Below are 16,868 nucleotides of genomic sequence, written 5' to 3' on the forward strand. Positions count from 1 at the left end.
GTGTTTAGCAGTCTGTAATTTATGAATGTAGAACACTTCCTTGTCTTTCAGATTCATTTGTCTGTCACTTTTTCCATATGAAATTAGGAATGTGATCAATTCCAAGGGCTTGTAATGTGGATTTGATGGTATTGCGGAAGTGCAAATAGCCAGTAACAGTTATCCCAATAGCAACCCATTTATTTATTATATTACTTGTTTATTTGCCTTTGAATTATGTGTTTTAGCTGAAAGAGGTCTATGACTTCAACCAAAAACAATATGTGTTTCTAATAACAGACACTGACAGAACTGAATAAAGTATTAATTTCTCCTTAAAAGTCTGTGTGCTTGTTTGATTGTGCAGACTAAAATGTGAAAACTAGGATCAGAGAGTTTATATGTTTGTTTGATTTGTTGAACGATGGCAGACCCATGTGGAGAATTCTCTCTGCCTCACCGGTCACATGTCCTTTGGGCACGTCGCGCGTCTGTGGCGCATCTTTGTAGAGATCTCTGGCAGCAGCAGACTGAGTGAAACAGATCGGACCGTGCACACCTGAGGAATGGAAAACACAACCAGAGGTCTGACCAACCAGTTCGTGCAGCCTCCGTGGCGCGTCGCGCTGTGGTCGGTGGCTTACAGCACAGTGCTGGCCGTGGCGGTCTTCGGGAACCTGATAGTGATTTGGATTATTCTGGCGCACAAGCGGATGAGGACTGTCACCAACTATTTCCTGCTGAACTTGGCTTTCTCTGACGTTTCCATGGCCGCTTTCAACACGCTCATCAACTTCATCTACGCGGCTCACGGAGAGTGGTACTTCGGGCAGGTGTACTGCAGGTTCCACAACTTCTTTCCCGTCACCGCCGTGTTTGCCAGCATCTACTCCATGACCGCGATCGCCATCGACAGGTACGACTGCGTTAATATTAAGCTGGAGAGACGCGGAAGCCCTTTCGGTGACCTCTTTTACGAACACTTTTTTTTTTTTAGTTTGGTTTATTTTAAAATGACCCCCCCCCCCCCCCCCCCCCCGCTGTACATCAGTTGCAGCTGAACAGTAGTGTTCAGTGTTATTTTATTCACTGCTTCGTTAATTGTTTTGTCTGAATTTGGTCTGAAAATACTTATTTTTAAATTGTTAAAGTTTTAATTTTTTTCCATCTCTAACTTTAAAAATAAACTACAACTGATGAATTACACACTTTATATGCCTGAAAATGGGTCTTTGGGTCTAATGAGGTCTTGGGTAAATAGTATTCTGCCACAGAAACGGCCATTTCAGGGTTTGCATCCCACCTACCATGGAGAAACTCACACTTGTGGGCATCAACTGATAGCTGAGCTCACTCACTCACTAAGTTGTGGGCTCTCGGTTGTAGGTACATGGCGATCATCCACCCTATGAAGCCTCGTCTGCCTGCTAAAGCCACTCTGGGGGTCATTGTCTGTATCTGGAGCTTGGCTGTGGTTCTGGCCTTCCCGCTCTGCTACTTCTCCACCATCCGAACTCTGCCCCAAAGGACCGTCTGCTACGTGGCCTGGCCCCGCATGGCTGAAGACTCCTTCATGTGAGATCACACTGACACCCTCCTCTGTTTTTCTCCATTGCTAAAAACTTAACCATCCTTATCACAATTCAGATTTGAGCTGTCTTGTTTCTCATAGCTTGCATCACCATCACTCCATCTAAAGCTGCTTTGGCCAAGCAGCTTCACACACTTCCCTTAAAAGCTTGGCATCTGCTTCATTATTTGCACAGGTATCATATCATAGTTACAGTTCTGGTCTACATACTGCCCTTAGTGGTGATGGGCATCACCTATACCATTGTGGGGGTGACACTATGGGGAGGTGAGATCCCTGGAGATTCATCTGATAACTACCAAGGACAGCTACAGGCCAAAAGGAAGGTAATCACTGTGCTCATCCAATGCATTCATCCTCTGCCTTAATGATTTTCTTTTGATTAATAATGTAAAATGTTTATGGAGAAAAACAAACTTGAAATTTAACATAACCTGTTCAATAATCAAATTTTACAGAAAAGGCAAATGTTAGGTCTTCTACATTTACTGTAGCTAACCAAGAAAAATGGCAAAAGTTATTTCTCCTATTTGAGAAACTATATATATATATTAAAAAAACACTTACCTAAAACCAGAGAGGAAAACTACCAGCTCTGTAACTGAAATCCAACATGCAAAGTCTTTCCATCTTAAAAGTGATACAACAAGTAATGAAATGTTGAAATGCTTTAAGTTAATACTGCGTTAAAACATCCCAGGAGAAGCGATGGTATGCTAGTGCACAACAGCTATAAGAGTGCAGATGTTTGATGACACATCTGCAGGTTTAAAGGAAATCCCAACACAATGAACAATCAAATGAAAAAAAATAAAATAAATACGAGCACGTCCGCTGACCGCTTCCAGCTTTGATCAGTAAAATGTGATGCAGCAGCGGTTCAGCTTTTATCTGAAAACCATATACAGAACAAATGCACCGGCACAAGCTGTCTCTTTATTGCCGGGCACTAATGTTGACCTTTGCAAACACAACCCATCGAAACAGCCTGATCACACAGAAGTAAAGAAACTGGCCACATCCTAATAGCAGAGGATGGGATCCGGAGGCAGTCGATTCACTCCTCAGCCAGACGGCACAGTGTGCTTTCCAGCAGCTACTGTGAGTGCTGGGTTGAGCAGGGATTAAGGTCATTGCAGATGTCATGATGAGCATCTATCAAGATGGGCCTGGGATTAACGTCAGTTCATTGATAAATGCTCCATGTAGGATTATTCAAAGAGGGACCCTAAGGGTCAGACACTGGAAGTATTCATTGATTAAGGGTGTGTTGGATGGAATTAAAAGGAATAAATCTGTGGTTTTATTTGTCTTTGACCCAGCAACAGTTTCCCCGTTTGATTTTAATGATCTCATATATAGTTTTAGCCATATTTGGCACTTTTTTCCTGCAAACTGAGGACAGAGAACAAAACAACCACATACTTCTATAAAGTTTAAAACGAGTCTGTTGCTTGCAGGAGTCTTTTAAGAATATTTCATGGCACTGCATCAGATAAGAAGCATGCTGTTGCAGATGCGCTTCTGCTCATGAATCGCTGCCTGCTCCTTTTTAACCCCCCACAGCTTTGCATTGTGCTGTAACTCGCTGATGTGTTCTGCGGTGCTCTCTCTTCCATCCTACCTGAAACCTCCTGGGTACTGGTGCGTCATGCCTGACCTTTCCCTCTCCTCATGACAGCCATCCTGGATTCAATGAATCGAAATTATAATTACAGAGAGATAAAAATGGTCAATAAACTCATTATTTCCTACGCTGTGCATCAGAGCTACCACGGTGCCAAACGTTGTACACTTAAGTGGCATTTAGAGATATGTTTGCACTCATAATATGATATTTCTCCTGCTAAGAATGATGTTTAGGATGCAGCTATGGATAGTATGGAAGTTTGAATAAGGAACAATTGCAAAGTGTGACAAAGTGGAATTAATCTAATCTAGCAAAAATGTAGCTTTTGAATATGAAGATTTGCTGGATACAGTTTAAACTATATGTAGTGTGAAAGGTATAAAGTATAGTGACAAATCAATCATCCAACAGCGTTTCTCTGTCTCTATCAGCTCAGATTCAGTTTTACATCCTCCACTTTTTTGTTTAGCTCAGTTTCAGCCCAATGAGCAGCCAATAGGTAATTACAAACTCAACATCAGATTTTTATTCAGATATTCTGTGGTCTGACAACTCAGATGTAGATTTTTTTGTTTCACTGTCCAGTGAGGAAGACAAATAAAGCAGCTTACTGGATACTGTATTATTCTTTCTTTAGTCTTTATTTTCACTCTCATTAGAGCCTTTCTGGGGTAAAAGACAAGACATACACAAACAAGGCAGGAGGAAAACAAATTACCCAGATCCATTTGAGTTTCTGCTGCACGCTTACATCTTTAGAGTTATACGAGTTAAATGGTCTCAATCTCTTCCCCAAGGCGTTCCCAAGCTACAGAGCTTACATAAAAATACACATTCAGCATTAGTGGAATTCCTCCTAATCAACATCAAAACCTCACTAACTAATACCAAATGGAACTATTTGGTATTAATAATAATAATAATAACTGGTAATTTTCCAGTTGAAAGGCTTGTGTCAGTGTTCTATCATTTATGCAAAGACTATTGTTAAAAAGATCAGATGTCTTGGTTTCCCTCAGCATATCAGATATTCTCAGCTCCAGTTTTCATGCATCTATCCTTCACTGTACTGGTACATCCCCATATATAATAAAATCCTGTGCAATCAAATATTTGCTTTAGATTTACCACCACCATGATTTAAAGACACCTTTACTGTATTGATGCTTTAAGAAACTAAAGATAGGAAAGAATAATTTGTTCCTGTTTCTATTCATGGTGGTATGTTCGGATTATGATATAGTCATTTGTACATATTTTTTAAAACATTTTTTTTTTGTGATGCTAACAGCCTGCTACAAAACTTCTAATTATTTTTTTCCATGGTTTATTGTCTCAGATGCCACATCTGAGTTTATCTCATAATTCCCCAGACAAGGATGTTGTGTTATTATGTGATACCAGCACATTTTCTCGCAGTTACTTATGTTACATTTGCCATTTTGCACACTGAAGTAGGCTGTCTGTCAAAAATCACTGTGCTGTAAAATAGACCCGTTTGCAGCACTTTGACAGCAGGAAAATCAGGTGTCACTCCTGACACTAATGAAGGCTCTGTTCTTTTCAAGTGCCCCAGCGAGACACGGCAGTGTGGCAGCGAGCCAGCATGCAAAATACCAGCACCCAGAAATAGAAGCAGCTGAACGGAATTAAGCCATCATTCATTTTATTACTGGTGCCTCTCCTTTTCCGCTTTCCTGTGAAATGTCAGAATGTCTTCTGGGGGTGGGGGCCCGCCTACTGATTTGCCCTCCTGCTGATGGCTTTTGTCCTGCAGGTGGTGAAGATGATGATTATTGTAGTGGTTACCTTCGCCCTCTGCTGGCTGCCGTATCATGTCTACTTCATCGCGACGGGTCTCAACAAGCGTCTGAGCAAGTGGAAGTACATCCAGCAGGTTTACCTGTCCGTGCTGTGGCTTGCAATGAGCTCCACCATGTACAATCCCATCATCTACTGCTGCCTCAATAGCAGGTGAGTCCAAGTCAGTCTACCTCATCACCTCACCAACACTAATTAGAGCATAACTGCATGTCAGCGTTTTGTCGGCTGCAGGTTTCGAGCTGGTTTCAAGCAGGTTTTCCGCTGGTGCCCTTTTGTCCGGGTGTCGAGCTACGATGAGCTGGAGCTCCAAAGCACAAGACTTCGACCGTGTCACCAGAGCAGCGTGTGCACCAGCATCCTGAGCAAAGACAAGAGCACTCGTGGAAACAGGTCGAAACCCAACTCTGAGCTGAATAATAAAGACAGTTAGGGTATTTCTGATCCAATGAGCGCACTCCAGCTCAACCTGAATTTTTTAGTTGTGGATTTTTTATTTCTTTTACATTATTTTGAGCTGATTGCTTCCTTTTTTTTTCCTGTGATTTTTTTTCTTTTTTTTTTTAAACTCACAAACTCAAAGTCTGTTAGCTGCCCCTCGTACAAGAAAAGAGACCAGGGGGGGAAGAGAGCTTTTCAGTCTGTGGCACCAAGGGTCTCTGAAACTGTTTACCACTCTGGTTTGTTTAGCAGACTCTGTGAGGTCTTTTTAAAAGAAAAAAAACCAACAAAATTTAAAAACGCTTTTATTTAATCAGGCCTTCTGATGAATTCTTTTTTTATGTGTGTTTTTATTTATTTTGATTCTGTTTTAAAATGCTTCTCTTTTGTAATTAATTTTGTTTAATTGTTGTACATCGATTTGTGAATTTAATACCTGTGAAAAGTGCTATATAAATAATCGTTATTTACTTATTATGAAGGATTAAAATGGCACGCAGAAGGAGAAGAATGATACAACTAGGCAGAAAAAGACAGCCTCTTTGCTGGTGGTTAAAAACAAACCAACAAAAAGAAAAACAGGTATGTAGTTGTAAAGCCCTGCCTGTTGATTTGGGCCTTTTATTGTGCCTGACAGCTGACAAAGGAAGCGATGGTGCATTAATCCTGAACACACATAAATCATAGACATACATCTTTTTGATGAATACTTTTGTGGATTATTCTAATTTTAGAAATCATAAATATAACTATGAAATGTATCTGTTTTCCTTTACTATTTTACTATTACTGCCTTCCATTGGTTAAAATGTTTAATAGTTTCATTTTTTTATTATTTTATTTATTTCTGAATATATTTTTGTTAATAAATTGTCGAAACTTCATATTTTTTGTTGTTTTGCCTACATGAATGTTGTGGGCGTATGTGTGTAAATTGAATTATGTGATCATGTGAGAAATTACATATGTGGTGTTTTTTTTTTGTTTTTTTTTGCAAAGGCACTAAATCACACCATACAACTGTGACTACATTTAATTTTTCATAAATGCATAACAAAGAATTTTAAATATTTCTGTTACTGAGTACCCAGAGGTAAAAAGGGAGAACATTTTATAAAAAGTATAAAAAAAAATTCAATTTCTCTTGTTTGTTCTGATTACATTAACACATTTGACATCATTGTAGATCTCAGTGGCTCTGATTAACTTCAGCATCAACAGTAATGTTGCTTTACTGACTTTAATGTCTTTAAATCAGTTTTAGTGACACTGTTGTTGAAGGTGTTCAGATGTTACCTGTGTTTCATGTTTGTACATGTAAATTCACAAGTGCTTGCTGAAGCATGTACCGTGTGAACGGTGTGATTTTTCTGTATATTAGTGTTCTAACAGTATGTAGGTATTAATGTAAGTAATTTGTTAATAATAATAATAATAATAATACGTATTATAATATTTAAATATTTTGCTGCTGACTCACACATGAACACAAAAAAAGAAATATTTAGCCTTTACAGTGAATGTGTGTTTGTGTGTGTGTGTGTGTGTGTGTGTGCTATCAGCTTTTATGTCACTAATGTGAAGTCTAATGACGAGTGTTACATTTAGACAGTAATTAAGTAATTATTGTCCGGCGACTGGGCCAATGATGTATTATGGTCTTTAATTTGGGGAACTTGGATTTTTAAATGTGCATATTTGTAAAAACAAAACAAAAAAATTGTTAATTGTAGGTAAAATGTTTGTGTGATCACATTAAATTTGTTGTAAAGCCTTTTGATTTTTGCATGTTGTTTATTTGATGGGATGCAGTCTTAGAGGAAGAGCATTGCTGACTTCATTTCAAAACTCGTGAGCCAGTATTTTACAGATATACACACACTGAAGGAAGTTGTAAGCAATATTCAACTTAGAAAATGTTCACTGATGAAAATGTAAAAATGGATGAGTTCACAGATTAATTAAAGAAAGACAGAAAACTGATACCTACGATACTAAATCCTATTTTTTGGTTCAAAGATTCAGTTCATCTGTCAGACTCATAGTTTACTTACATGTGACATTGTCTGTGGCTGCACATGAGCCTAAACATGTAACCCAGTGTGGTCTACACCAATTTTCTGAACCTAAAAACAAAATTTCTCAACTATTTGGATTTTCTATGTGCCACTCTGCCTTGTTCTCAGTCCTCTCGTGCCAGCCCATTAAAAAAATCCTGGAAACACTCCTGCTGTGGGGAGTTAAAGCTCCACAACACTCAGACTGAATTCTGCTGGTCACAGCTGCAAGTAATTCCCATCTCTCATTTGTTGTCATTCTTTTAAAGTACACAAGTACAAGAAATAATAAACACATGCACAAATAATATATGTGAATTGGGTCTGTAATTCATAACATATGACAGAAGCAGAAAAGAATATTTGATTATATTTTGGCAGCCTACTTTAAAACTCTATTTGGTAGATACTACAATCTGCCAAATAAAGTGCCAACAAATTGTGAAATGAATAAACAAAGCAGTATATAGATGATAACACTCAGGAAACTGTTTTTACTAAACAGTTACAGAAAACAAAGATGAGGCCGCAAGCACTGATACAAGCCACAGGGTGGAGACAGCAGCTGGAGGAGACCTGAAGACATGGAAACAAAGCAGAGAGGGGGTTTACTGTAATATCGTTTTTTTAGTTACTAAAAACCCAACATGAGACATTTCCAGATGGTAAAACCTCAGAGATTCAGAACATTTTGAAATTAATAATTTATTTGAAATACATATAAATTTTCTAAGTAGCTGGATATATGAAATGTTTTCATGTGCTTTAAATGGTAAATATTCATATCTTTAATACCACACTGCTTCCAAGATCAAAATTTGTGAAATTAATATCAAAAATATTTCACTTTAATTGAGAGAATATGAATCTTACCGTGAAGAGATGTAACAGTTGTGGGAGCTTTTCAGTCTTAACTGTTTCAGAACAATGTCAAGGTATTCGTCATCATCCGATGTAGTTTTTGTTTCCACTTGTTCCACAGTGAAAACTTCTGCTGGAGATAAGAGTATTTCATCCAGTTCTTGACCGCACACATAGTCTTTCAGGTTGACAAAGAAACAAGAAGTGAGATTTAAAATCATATTCTCATCGACATCTTCAGATTTCTTTAGCTCTTCATAGTCTGAATGAGCTGAGGTGAAACTTGTAAATCTCACTGTGGAGCCTTTCTGTGGTTTGTTTTGACCATCTTGAAAAACATAAAAGTTCTTGCACTCCTGTGGCTTCAGCAGCCTCATGGAGTCCATCAGCAGGAAATGAAGAGACTTGAAGTGGAAGTGGTTTTCATAGATGCTAACATTTCCACCCATTGTCTCTATTGCTTTGTTCAGTGTTTTTATGAAAGGCCGATCTCCTTTAACATAGACTGAAAGTGCAGCAGTATGCTCTTTTCTTCCTCCAGGGATCTGCTTTGAACACTCGTTACTTTTAGTCCACGCTTTCTGAAATCCTTCACTGTTGCTTAGTTCTCGTTTTAACACGTCTGACTCAATGAACTTCTTCATGGCCTCATCACGGCATCCATCATACTGGTCATCTACAACATCTTTGGTCTTTTGGACATCCAGTAATCTTGTATCCTTTGCGGTCACCTTTAATTGAGGTGTATCACATTTAAAAAAACACATTTTTAAATGTATAATTTTTCTAACCTTCTAATATTTTTTAAAACACAATTCTTACTTTGTAGCAGACAAGTGTGAAAATTATTGAAGCAAGAAGCACTTTTCTTCTGCACCCCATTTTTTGTTCTCTTCTTCTTCTGAAAGAAAGCACTGCAGGATCAAATGTGGACAGAAAAAAAATTCTTTAACACTTTACACAATCCAGAAACTTGGACCTGACAAGATATAAATAATCTGTTAGTTGTTTGGTTTCTGTGGAATTTGGCAAGTTTAAAATTTTAAATGTTGGAAAGATTGAAAAGCACATACCTGAAGCAAGAAGAGTAAACTTGTGTTAGCAACTCACAAAAAGGCTGCATCAAACTGCAGGGAACACAGGGTGTGGAGTGGAATGAATCAAAATGTCATACAATAGAACTTCTTAGTCTTTCCTGTGGAAGGAAGTAAAAGGGCACTGGGGGTCAGTTATCCAGTTATTTATCCTGCTTAAGCTACCCAATTCCTCTAAGCTTGTTCAGGTTTGTTGTAAAATGCTTTATAGCCAGAGTAATGGTTGCATAGTTTTGCCCCTTCAAACCAGGAATAATTTATCTGTGTTCTAACATAATTTCAGTACAGCTGATGGGGCCAAATACCTCAGTAATCCTTCCATGCAGCCTTTATCTAAAGTAAACAGGAGACTCCAGCAGCCCTAGTTGAACATTTTAAAGTTACAGTGTGACAAGTTCTGAGCTCACAGTACTGTTGTCCACACTGAGCAGTAACTTAACACATTAACCTCACTACATGCTTTTGCTTTGATAGTAAGTAGTGTCATGATGTACCCACTTACAAACAATTCACTGTGACATGTCAGCAATCAGCATGGAAGAAATGTAACAATAATTTTCTTAATATAAACTTAATATAAAGTACTAGTGAAGTAATCACTTGATGCTCTTCATATGATATAACTGGTAAATTAAGCACTAATCTAAACACTTTTTAGTGCACACATACCTGATGACTTTCCACTGTATGTAGCATTGTTTTCTCCGCTGTTCTCTGGTGCTTGTTAAGAGTAAATTCCTGCTGAGCAAGATCATGTTCTGTTTCCTACTTTTCACTCACGCCCTCCCTTGCTTTGTAGCAAAACATGCATGCTAAAACTTAGGTTTGCAGATCACTCTGACAGGACTTTGTACTGCAAAACTGTTCAGTTAGAACAGAGGAAGGAGGGAGTGCTGTGGATTCAAGCAGTACCAGGCGTAGAGATTAGATAGAGTTTCATATATTTCACATATATTTCGACATGAATGTCCATGGACGGACTTGTTTTCCAGCACATCCCACAGATGCTCAACTGTGGTGTTGACTCAAAAAATGAGTTTGAGTCAACACCTCAAACTCATTGTTGTGATCCTCAAACCATTCTTGGACCATTTTTAGTTTGTAGCACCTGCTATTGTAGCATTTTGGTAATCTCAGTCTCACACTGAACGTGCTCCTGTGACGAGCAAGCATGTCATGGAGTGGGTGGAAGGTTTTGTGCAGCATTTTCGTTATCTTGGACAACATCCTGCTCTTAGACACCACCCTAAGTGATTCTGTGAAGTCTGTTGGCATCTACATCCCTCAAGCTGCTGCCCCAGCATGCAACAGCATAGAGGATGGCACTGGCCACAGCAGACTCAGAGAAAGTCCTGAGCATTGTCTGACAGATGTTAAAAGACCTAAGCCGCATCAGAAAATAGAGATGACTCTGACCCTTCCTGTAAGTGCAGTTGTGTTTTTAACCCCATCCAGTTTATTATCTATGTATACTCCAAGGTTTTTACAGTCCTACAAATGTCCACATCAACTCCCTGGACTGAAACAGGGGTCACAGGTTTCCCGGTCCTCCTAAAGTCCACAATCAGTTCTTTGGTCTTTGTCAAATTGAGCTGCAGATGATTCTGCTTGCACCACGTGACAAAAGAGTCAACCATAGCCCATTACTCCATCTCATCACCCTCACTGATGCATCCCACATTTTAGCCCACTCTTCTTTCCAGAATAGTTTGAATTCAGCCACATTGCTGGGTTTTGCAGGTTTTATTTATATGATTTCTTGATTCAACGGGACTGTGTGGCTGTCCTCAGCTTTCCAAAACATGTAGTGAATCACAGTTAAAAGATGACTTTGGCAGATGGGTCGGAGGAAATTATGTAAGACAAAAAAATTATAAATAACTTTATATTACGTTTGAAATGCTGTAATATAGTTCAAATCAAGGCTTTTATTTTGTTAAAACGCAGTTTTAATCCAGGAAGTGTAAATCCTGTGCTGTTGGTGTTTCCGGTACTGACAATACTTAATATTAAGCGCTTTTGTACGTATAAACACTTCAGACTTTAATAATATGAACTATGAAGGTAAGAAAAACTGCTCCTTTCTGGCTGCCAACGGCTTTCTCCGGTCTTGTAACCGGAAACAGTCTCAATTCCGGTTCCCGACGCGCCAAAAACGAAAAACAAGACGTGACGTTCCGCACGTCTGTTTACATCTGTAGTAACCATTCATCCTGACCGAGTGACGAGAGACTAGGTGGACATAAACACAACGGTAAAACAATTTAATTAACTCCCTAAACCTTAGTAACCTTTAGCATTATCTCACTTCAAAGTTAATGCGAGCTAATTTACAGTTACATTAGCTCTGTTTCACTGTTGTTCACTTTGACCGTCTAAGTGAACAGTCTGTGCCTGTGTACAAATAGGTAGTACAGTAGATAGATTACAGTGGCTGAAGAAGTATTTACGAGTACTTTACAAGTACTCATACTTGGAAAATACAACATTACATGTAAAAAAAGAACAAAAAACTTGACATTTCAGAAACAGATTTTTGACTCTTTAGAGTAGAATGACTCGGATATCAGGCAGATGTGCAGCAGGATATAACTGTTATAACTGTATAACATATTTGCCCATTTTACATACTGCGAAGGCTCAGCTGCCAGATATGAAGAAAAGTACACAAGCAAATCACACAAAGTTAGCAAATCACACTACCTGCTGTGGCCTTGTAGCTTGCCAGTTTATAAGCTCACAGTGTATAGGTTACAGTGTTCTTAAACTGTAGTGCACAGCTCCATCTAATCAATATGTAGTTTTTATTTCAGGTTGAAGAATGACAGGATAACTAAAGATCACTGAGTGAAACTGTCCTTGAGTGAGTATAACAGAGAATTTGCTAGTTGGAGGTTAATACGGACTTGAAGATGAGTAAGTGGGGGGATCGACTGAAGAAAGTTGAGCAGCTCGCTCAGTCGTTCCAGAAAAATCCTCTGACGACACCTTACAAGCCTCGACTGTGGCCCTGCCAGCCTTCGTCTGTTTGGAAACTCTTCCCTCGTCAATGCATGGCTATCAGCTTCGCTCAGAGCTGCAAAGAGGTACACAAGACCCTCTACTTTAATGTTTCCATACTGTATGTGGAGGGGAAGTTGCTGAATTTTGTGCCTTTCACTTTCAAGGCTGTGCATGTTTTTGCACTTGAAAAAGAAAAGGAGGTGGTGGGTCAAAGGATTTACCTGGTTACCAGTTACAGTGAGCTGTGGTTTTACTACAGGTAATATAAATATATATCAGTTAATACTGGCTTTGGATGCAGCTCCTTTTGTGCTCAGTAAAAAAATGATGTTCAGCTGTTGATTCTGTGTATTTTTACAGGACTTACACCCAGTCTTTGATGCACTGTTACGAGGTGATACCAGAGGGAGCTGTCTGTAAGCTCTACTTGGACTTGGAGTTCCACAAACCTTCAAACAAAGGATCTGATGGGAAAACTATGGTGTCTTTGCTTATCCAGGTGGGGTCCATTTTTCTGTTTTACTACTTCCTGTTCAAAGGAGTTTAATAAAGCAGCTTGATTCACACACATTTGGACATTAATTATGAATGGATTTACATAGACTGTAGTATTTTCATAGTGAGCCTTGAAATGACTGCTGTTGTTGTCAACTGGAAAGATATACAAATAAAACTGATTTGAAATTCCTGAAGAAGGAGTTTATTTTACTGCTAATAATGTAATAAGGAAAATGAATCTGTAAACACTAATGGTTATAACTTGCTTCTGGACCCTGACGTCTGACTAGTGAGAAACATTTATGTACAGCACAAAGTCCAGAAAAGGTGGGACCCTGCGTATAATGTGAATAAAAACAGAATGCAAAGATTTGCAAATCTCTTTGACCCAGATTTTATTCACAGTTGAGCACAGAAACACTATGAAGTGCCTAAACTAAAAAAATGTACAATTTTAAGAAAAATAATAGCTCATTTTGTATTTGATCGCAACATGTCTTAAAAAAAGTGGGGCACGGCATCGCCTCTTCTTTTAAACAACAGTCTGCAAATGCCTGGAAACTGAAAAGACTAGCTGCTGGACTTCTGGGAGATAAATTTTGTCCCATTGAAACAGGTCTGGACTGCACCTGGGCTTATCTATTATGAAGCCATGCTGTTTTAATAGATGCAGTATGTGATTTAGCATCCATCTAATTCAAACTGAGCTAATGTTTTCCATGTAATAGTAAAATTTCTCAGTTTAAACATTTGATATGTTTACCCCTCTCTGCTTTGTGTGGTGACAGTACGTCTGTGACAAGTTATTGGAAGTTTATGGGATTGAATGCTCTGTGAAAAATGTCCTCAATCTCGACTCCAGCACTGAGGAGAAATTCAGCAGACATCTCATCTTCTGTCTCCAACAAGCAGCTTTCAAAGACAACATTCATGTTGGTATGTTCAGTCCTACATGGAAAACATCAGCATGTTAATACCTGTATATTATTCATATGTTCCATCTGATTGGGGTTTTGTAGGAAGGTTCATCCATGCAATTCTTCAGCCCGTCCTAAACAAACCCAAAAATGGAAGCCACCTTGATAATGGAGTGGAAACACGGTTTGTTTTCCCAGACCTGTAAAAACTGCATGTTTTTATTTCTATGTGCTCAGTGTTTAAGGTTAATATTTTGCACTTATTCACCCTGAATAGAACACAAGCAGCGAGTCCAGAGATGAAGAGGCGTAAAGCGGAAGGGAGAGACCTCAGCTTCCTCCAGGTGAAAAACAAAGATGGTAGAGACTCTCTCTTTGTGGATCTTGGTAAGGGAAATCAGATTTTTAGAAATTATGTCCTTTTTTATGTGTAAAGATATGCATTTACACAATTTCCCTTCACGTACCGTGGATTTTTATTTCAACACACAGGCGTCTACACAAAGAACAGAAATTTCCGCCTGTACAAGTCGTCTAAAGCGGGGAAGAATGCTGCGTTCACTGTGGCAGAAGATAACCAGTGCATTGCCAAACCTGAGAAGGGAACTTCTTTGGAGGAAAGCATTTTCTTGGCCTCCTTAGTGTGTAACGTGAGGTACATTGCGCACAAACAGCTCAGATTCCTGTATGCTGTGATCTTTTTTTTTAAAAAGTGCCACACATAATCTCTCCTCCCGTGTATCAGCTTCACAGGTCAGAGGATTCTTACATGGGATGTCCCAGAATCAAGTGAGCCCAAAATCTCTCCCTCTAAGTGCCAACAAGGGTCGGGTTCAGACTCAGGTAACGCTGAACTGAGACAAGAGTTTTTCTTAATCTTCTGCATATACACATGTCAAGTATTCCTGCATATAGTCAGTTTATGGCATAAATGTTGTTGTTGGTTTCACCTCAAAAACTTCAGTGTGAAATTATTTGATTCATGAAAATTTTTCCCGTATATTACTGACAGGTGCACTTTCTGGCTTCCTGTCATCCCCTCACCAAGAAGTGGACAACTTTGTATTAACGGTGGTTAGAAAGGATGGGATCCAAGGAAGTAAGTATTGCGCTGTGAAAACATTTGCTCGTGAAATATTTCAGTCTGTAGAGTTCATCTGCCCTAAAATTGTGGTTTTCTGACGTGACAAGTGAAACATTTAGATATTACCGTTTTTTTGTAGCAGTGCACATCGACCGTCCTACCTGACTTTTATGATCTCATAAATTTGGACAGGCTTAAGACGATGGAACTACTTCGCCGCAGAGCAACTTCTCGTTTATGACATCGCCAAATACCGCTGGTGTGAAAACGTGGGGCGGTTTCACAAAAGCAACAACATCATGTGAGTGCAGTTTGTTTCCTTCATCTTCTGAAGATTGTCGAGGGTGTTCTTCCGCTTTCTGATTTGGCTCTGTCACCCTCTGCAGGATCGTTGTGGATCTGAAAGAGGAAGTGTGGTACCAGAAGTGCCACGATCCTGACTGCAGGAACTTCAGGTCCTCGAGTATGTTACGATCCGAAAGAGCTGCCATACTGACTTGTATTCGAAATAATTCAAGGAAACATGATCTGACTGAAGTAACATCATCTCCCTGTTACAGGTTACCCACTGCCACAAGAGATCTGTATCAGCTACATCTTGACGCTGGTTAGTTCATTTATTTTAACAGCGTTTTAGCTTTAACATGCATCAGTCAGTAATCACAACTTCTGTTTCTTACAGGATGAGGAGGACCAAGTGTACCTCATGGATGATGCTGGCAATATTGAAAGCAGCCAGAAACATAAACCCATGGGCCCACAGAGCACAGTTCACACAGAGGAGGAGAAATCTGATGTGTGGGGAGATGAACGGGATGATCGGGACTATTTGGAGAGTCTAGATGATTTTGAACAGAAGAGTGAAGAGATCTCAGACCAGCTCCTGGTCAGTTGTATGGCAGATTTTGATTCCCAGTAGAGCATGAGATTTGTGTTGTTTTGCAGTATTGCATAAAAGACGCTGGCAGCACTTTAAACATTGTGGAAACATGTAATAAATACTACATGTAATAATATTTATTACATGTGCCGTGGAGAAGGAAGCTGTTCGCTGTTTTGTACGTAGCTGCAGGTGTTTGTGCTTCTGCTCAAGTGGAGATCCTTGACTGCCTGCTCAAGTTCAAACCGAACATGAACTGTAACATAGCACAGCTGCTGCTCTGCTGCATTCAAAGGAGCCAGCTGAGATGGTTTGGGAATGTGATCAGATCAGCTCCGCAGACCACACTAGATTAAATTTTTGGCCACGTTTCTGTTTGAGATCATCTTCTCCACCATCTCCAGGCTGCCTCCACTGCTCCTGCTAATTTTATAAACATCCCTGGAAGTACCTGGAGAGAACCCATACAAATACCACACCGAATGGCAGCATGGAGGACCTTCTTGCTATGAGGTGACAGTGCTAACAACTGCACGACCATATTGTGTTTATTTGGTACATTTGACAGATACACTTTCCATTATAGCACAAAACTGGACCTTTCTCCCTTTTTGAGATCACAAGTCATTAAAAAAAAACAACTAAACAGTACAGCTTGTGCTGTTAAGAGGTCTTTGACACGATTGGATGTACATCATGATCATTCATCAGTCAGAAAACCGGCATTCACAAAAAAACCCTTTTTGTCAAATGGCTGAAATAAAGACTGCTGATTTTGCAAAGTGTCAGTGAAGGACATGGAAACAATTTGAATCAATTGACTTCTTAAAAATCAACGATAAAAATCACTGTTACTAAATGTTTTTACCCAAAATACTTGCAGAATATACAAACGACGGTTGTGCAGCTTCATTCCTCAGCCTTTGGCATTGCAATGTTAGGCATTTAGAAAGCAACAGTGAATATGTTACATGCAACATTTAAAAATAACACCAAAAACAAAAGCCCAAAA

The 16,868-nt window shown here is 39.2% G+C and overlaps 3 protein-coding genes across 7 annotated transcripts; 2 read left to right on the top strand and 1 right to left on the bottom strand.

The window, feature by feature from the left end:
* Positions 1–545: 545 nt before the first annotated feature.
* Positions 546–5,454, top strand: tacr3l (tachykinin receptor 3-like). Its single transcript, NM_001301381.1, has 5 exons — positions 546–895; positions 1,366–1,554; positions 1,746–1,896; positions 4,978–5,174; positions 5,256–5,454. The coding sequence occupies exons 1-5, from the start codon at positions 546–548 to the stop codon at positions 5,452–5,454; spliced, it is 1,086 nt and encodes a 361-aa protein (NP_001288310.1).
* Positions 5,455–7,827: 2,373 nt separating this feature from the next.
* LOC100709532 (ecto-ADP-ribosyltransferase 4) lies at positions 7,828–10,315 on the bottom strand. Of its 4 annotated transcripts, none has more exons than XM_003452243.4 (5): positions 10,144–10,315; positions 9,454–9,507; positions 9,203–9,281; positions 8,393–9,111; positions 7,828–8,095 (listed from the first exon to the last, which is right to left on the bottom strand). In XM_003452243.4, the coding sequence occupies exons 1-5, from the start codon at positions 10,227–10,229 to the stop codon at positions 8,017–8,019; spliced, it is 1,017 nt and encodes a 338-aa protein (XP_003452291.2). In that variant the 5' UTR covers positions 10,230–10,315; the 3' UTR covers positions 7,828–8,016. The 4 variants fall into 4 exon arrangements, with proteins under 4 accessions (XP_003452291.2, XP_005457071.1, XP_005457073.1 ...); XM_005457014.3 differs by having other exon boundaries at positions 9,454–9,575; positions 10,144–10,313; XM_005457016.3 differs by having other exon boundaries at positions 9,203–9,294; positions 10,144–10,312.
* A 1,091-nt stretch (positions 10,316–11,406) lies between these two features.
* Positions 11,407–16,868, top strand: primpol (primase and polymerase (DNA-directed)). 2 transcript variants are annotated; one of them, XM_019359957.2, is made up of 14 exons: positions 11,407–11,728; positions 12,276–12,560; positions 12,642–12,736; positions 12,838–12,976; positions 13,764–13,911; positions 13,995–14,076; positions 14,170–14,279; positions 14,385–14,547; positions 14,638–14,735; positions 14,905–14,991; positions 15,169–15,277; positions 15,363–15,439; positions 15,537–15,583; positions 15,659–16,868. In XM_019359957.2, exons 2-14 carry the CDS (start codon positions 12,387–12,389, stop codon positions 15,893–15,895), a joined length of 1,566 nt encoding a protein of 521 aa, XP_019215502.1. In that variant the 5' UTR covers positions 11,407–11,728; positions 12,276–12,386; the 3' UTR covers positions 15,896–16,868. The 2 variants fall into 2 exon arrangements, with proteins under 2 accessions (XP_019215502.1, XP_003452338.1); XM_003452290.5 differs by having other exon boundaries at positions 12,288–12,560.

The sequence above is a fragment of the Oreochromis niloticus genome, linkage group LG6, assembly GCF_001858045.2.
Source record: "Oreochromis niloticus isolate F11D_XX linkage group LG6, O_niloticus_UMD_NMBU, whole genome shotgun sequence".
Lineage (NCBI taxonomy): Eukaryota > Metazoa > Chordata > Actinopteri > Cichliformes > Cichlidae > Oreochromis > Oreochromis niloticus.

Bases quoted from the DNA above. Each gene is read 5' to 3' on its own strand.
- tacr3l (NM_001301381.1), top strand. From the start codon at position 546: ATGGAAAACACAACCAGAGGTCTGACCAACCAGTTCGTGCAGCCTCCG. The intron at 896-1,365 runs GTACGACTGCGT...TCTCGGTTGTAG, and splicing joins ACCGCGATCGCCATCGACAG to GTACATGGCGATCATCCACC. The intron at 1,897-4,977 runs GTAATCACTGTG...TTTGTCCTGCAG, and splicing joins AGCTACAGGCCAAAAGGAAG to GTGGTGAAGATGATGATTAT.
- primpol (XM_019359957.2), top strand. From the start codon at position 12,387: ATGAGTAAGTGGGGGGATCGACTGAAGAAAGTTGAGCAGCTCGCTCAG. The intron at 13,912-13,994 runs GTATGTTCAGTC...GGGGTTTTGTAG, and splicing joins CAAAGACAACATTCATGTTG to GAAGGTTCATCCATGCAATT. The intron at 14,736-14,904 runs GTAACGCTGAAC...TATTACTGACAG, and splicing joins AGGGTCGGGTTCAGACTCAG to GTGCACTTTCTGGCTTCCTG.
- LOC100709532 (XM_003452243.4), bottom strand. From the start codon at position 10,229: ATGATCTTGCTCAGCAGGAATTTACTCTTAACAAGCACCAGAGAACAG. The intron at 9,112-9,202 runs GTAAGAATTGTG...CCTCAATTAAAG, and splicing joins TCACACTTGTCTGCTACAAA to GTGACCGCAAAGGATACAAG. The intron at 8,096-8,392 runs GTAAGATTCATA...CCATGTCTTCAG, and splicing joins AACTGTTACATCTCTTCACG to GTCTCCTCCAGCTGCTGTCT.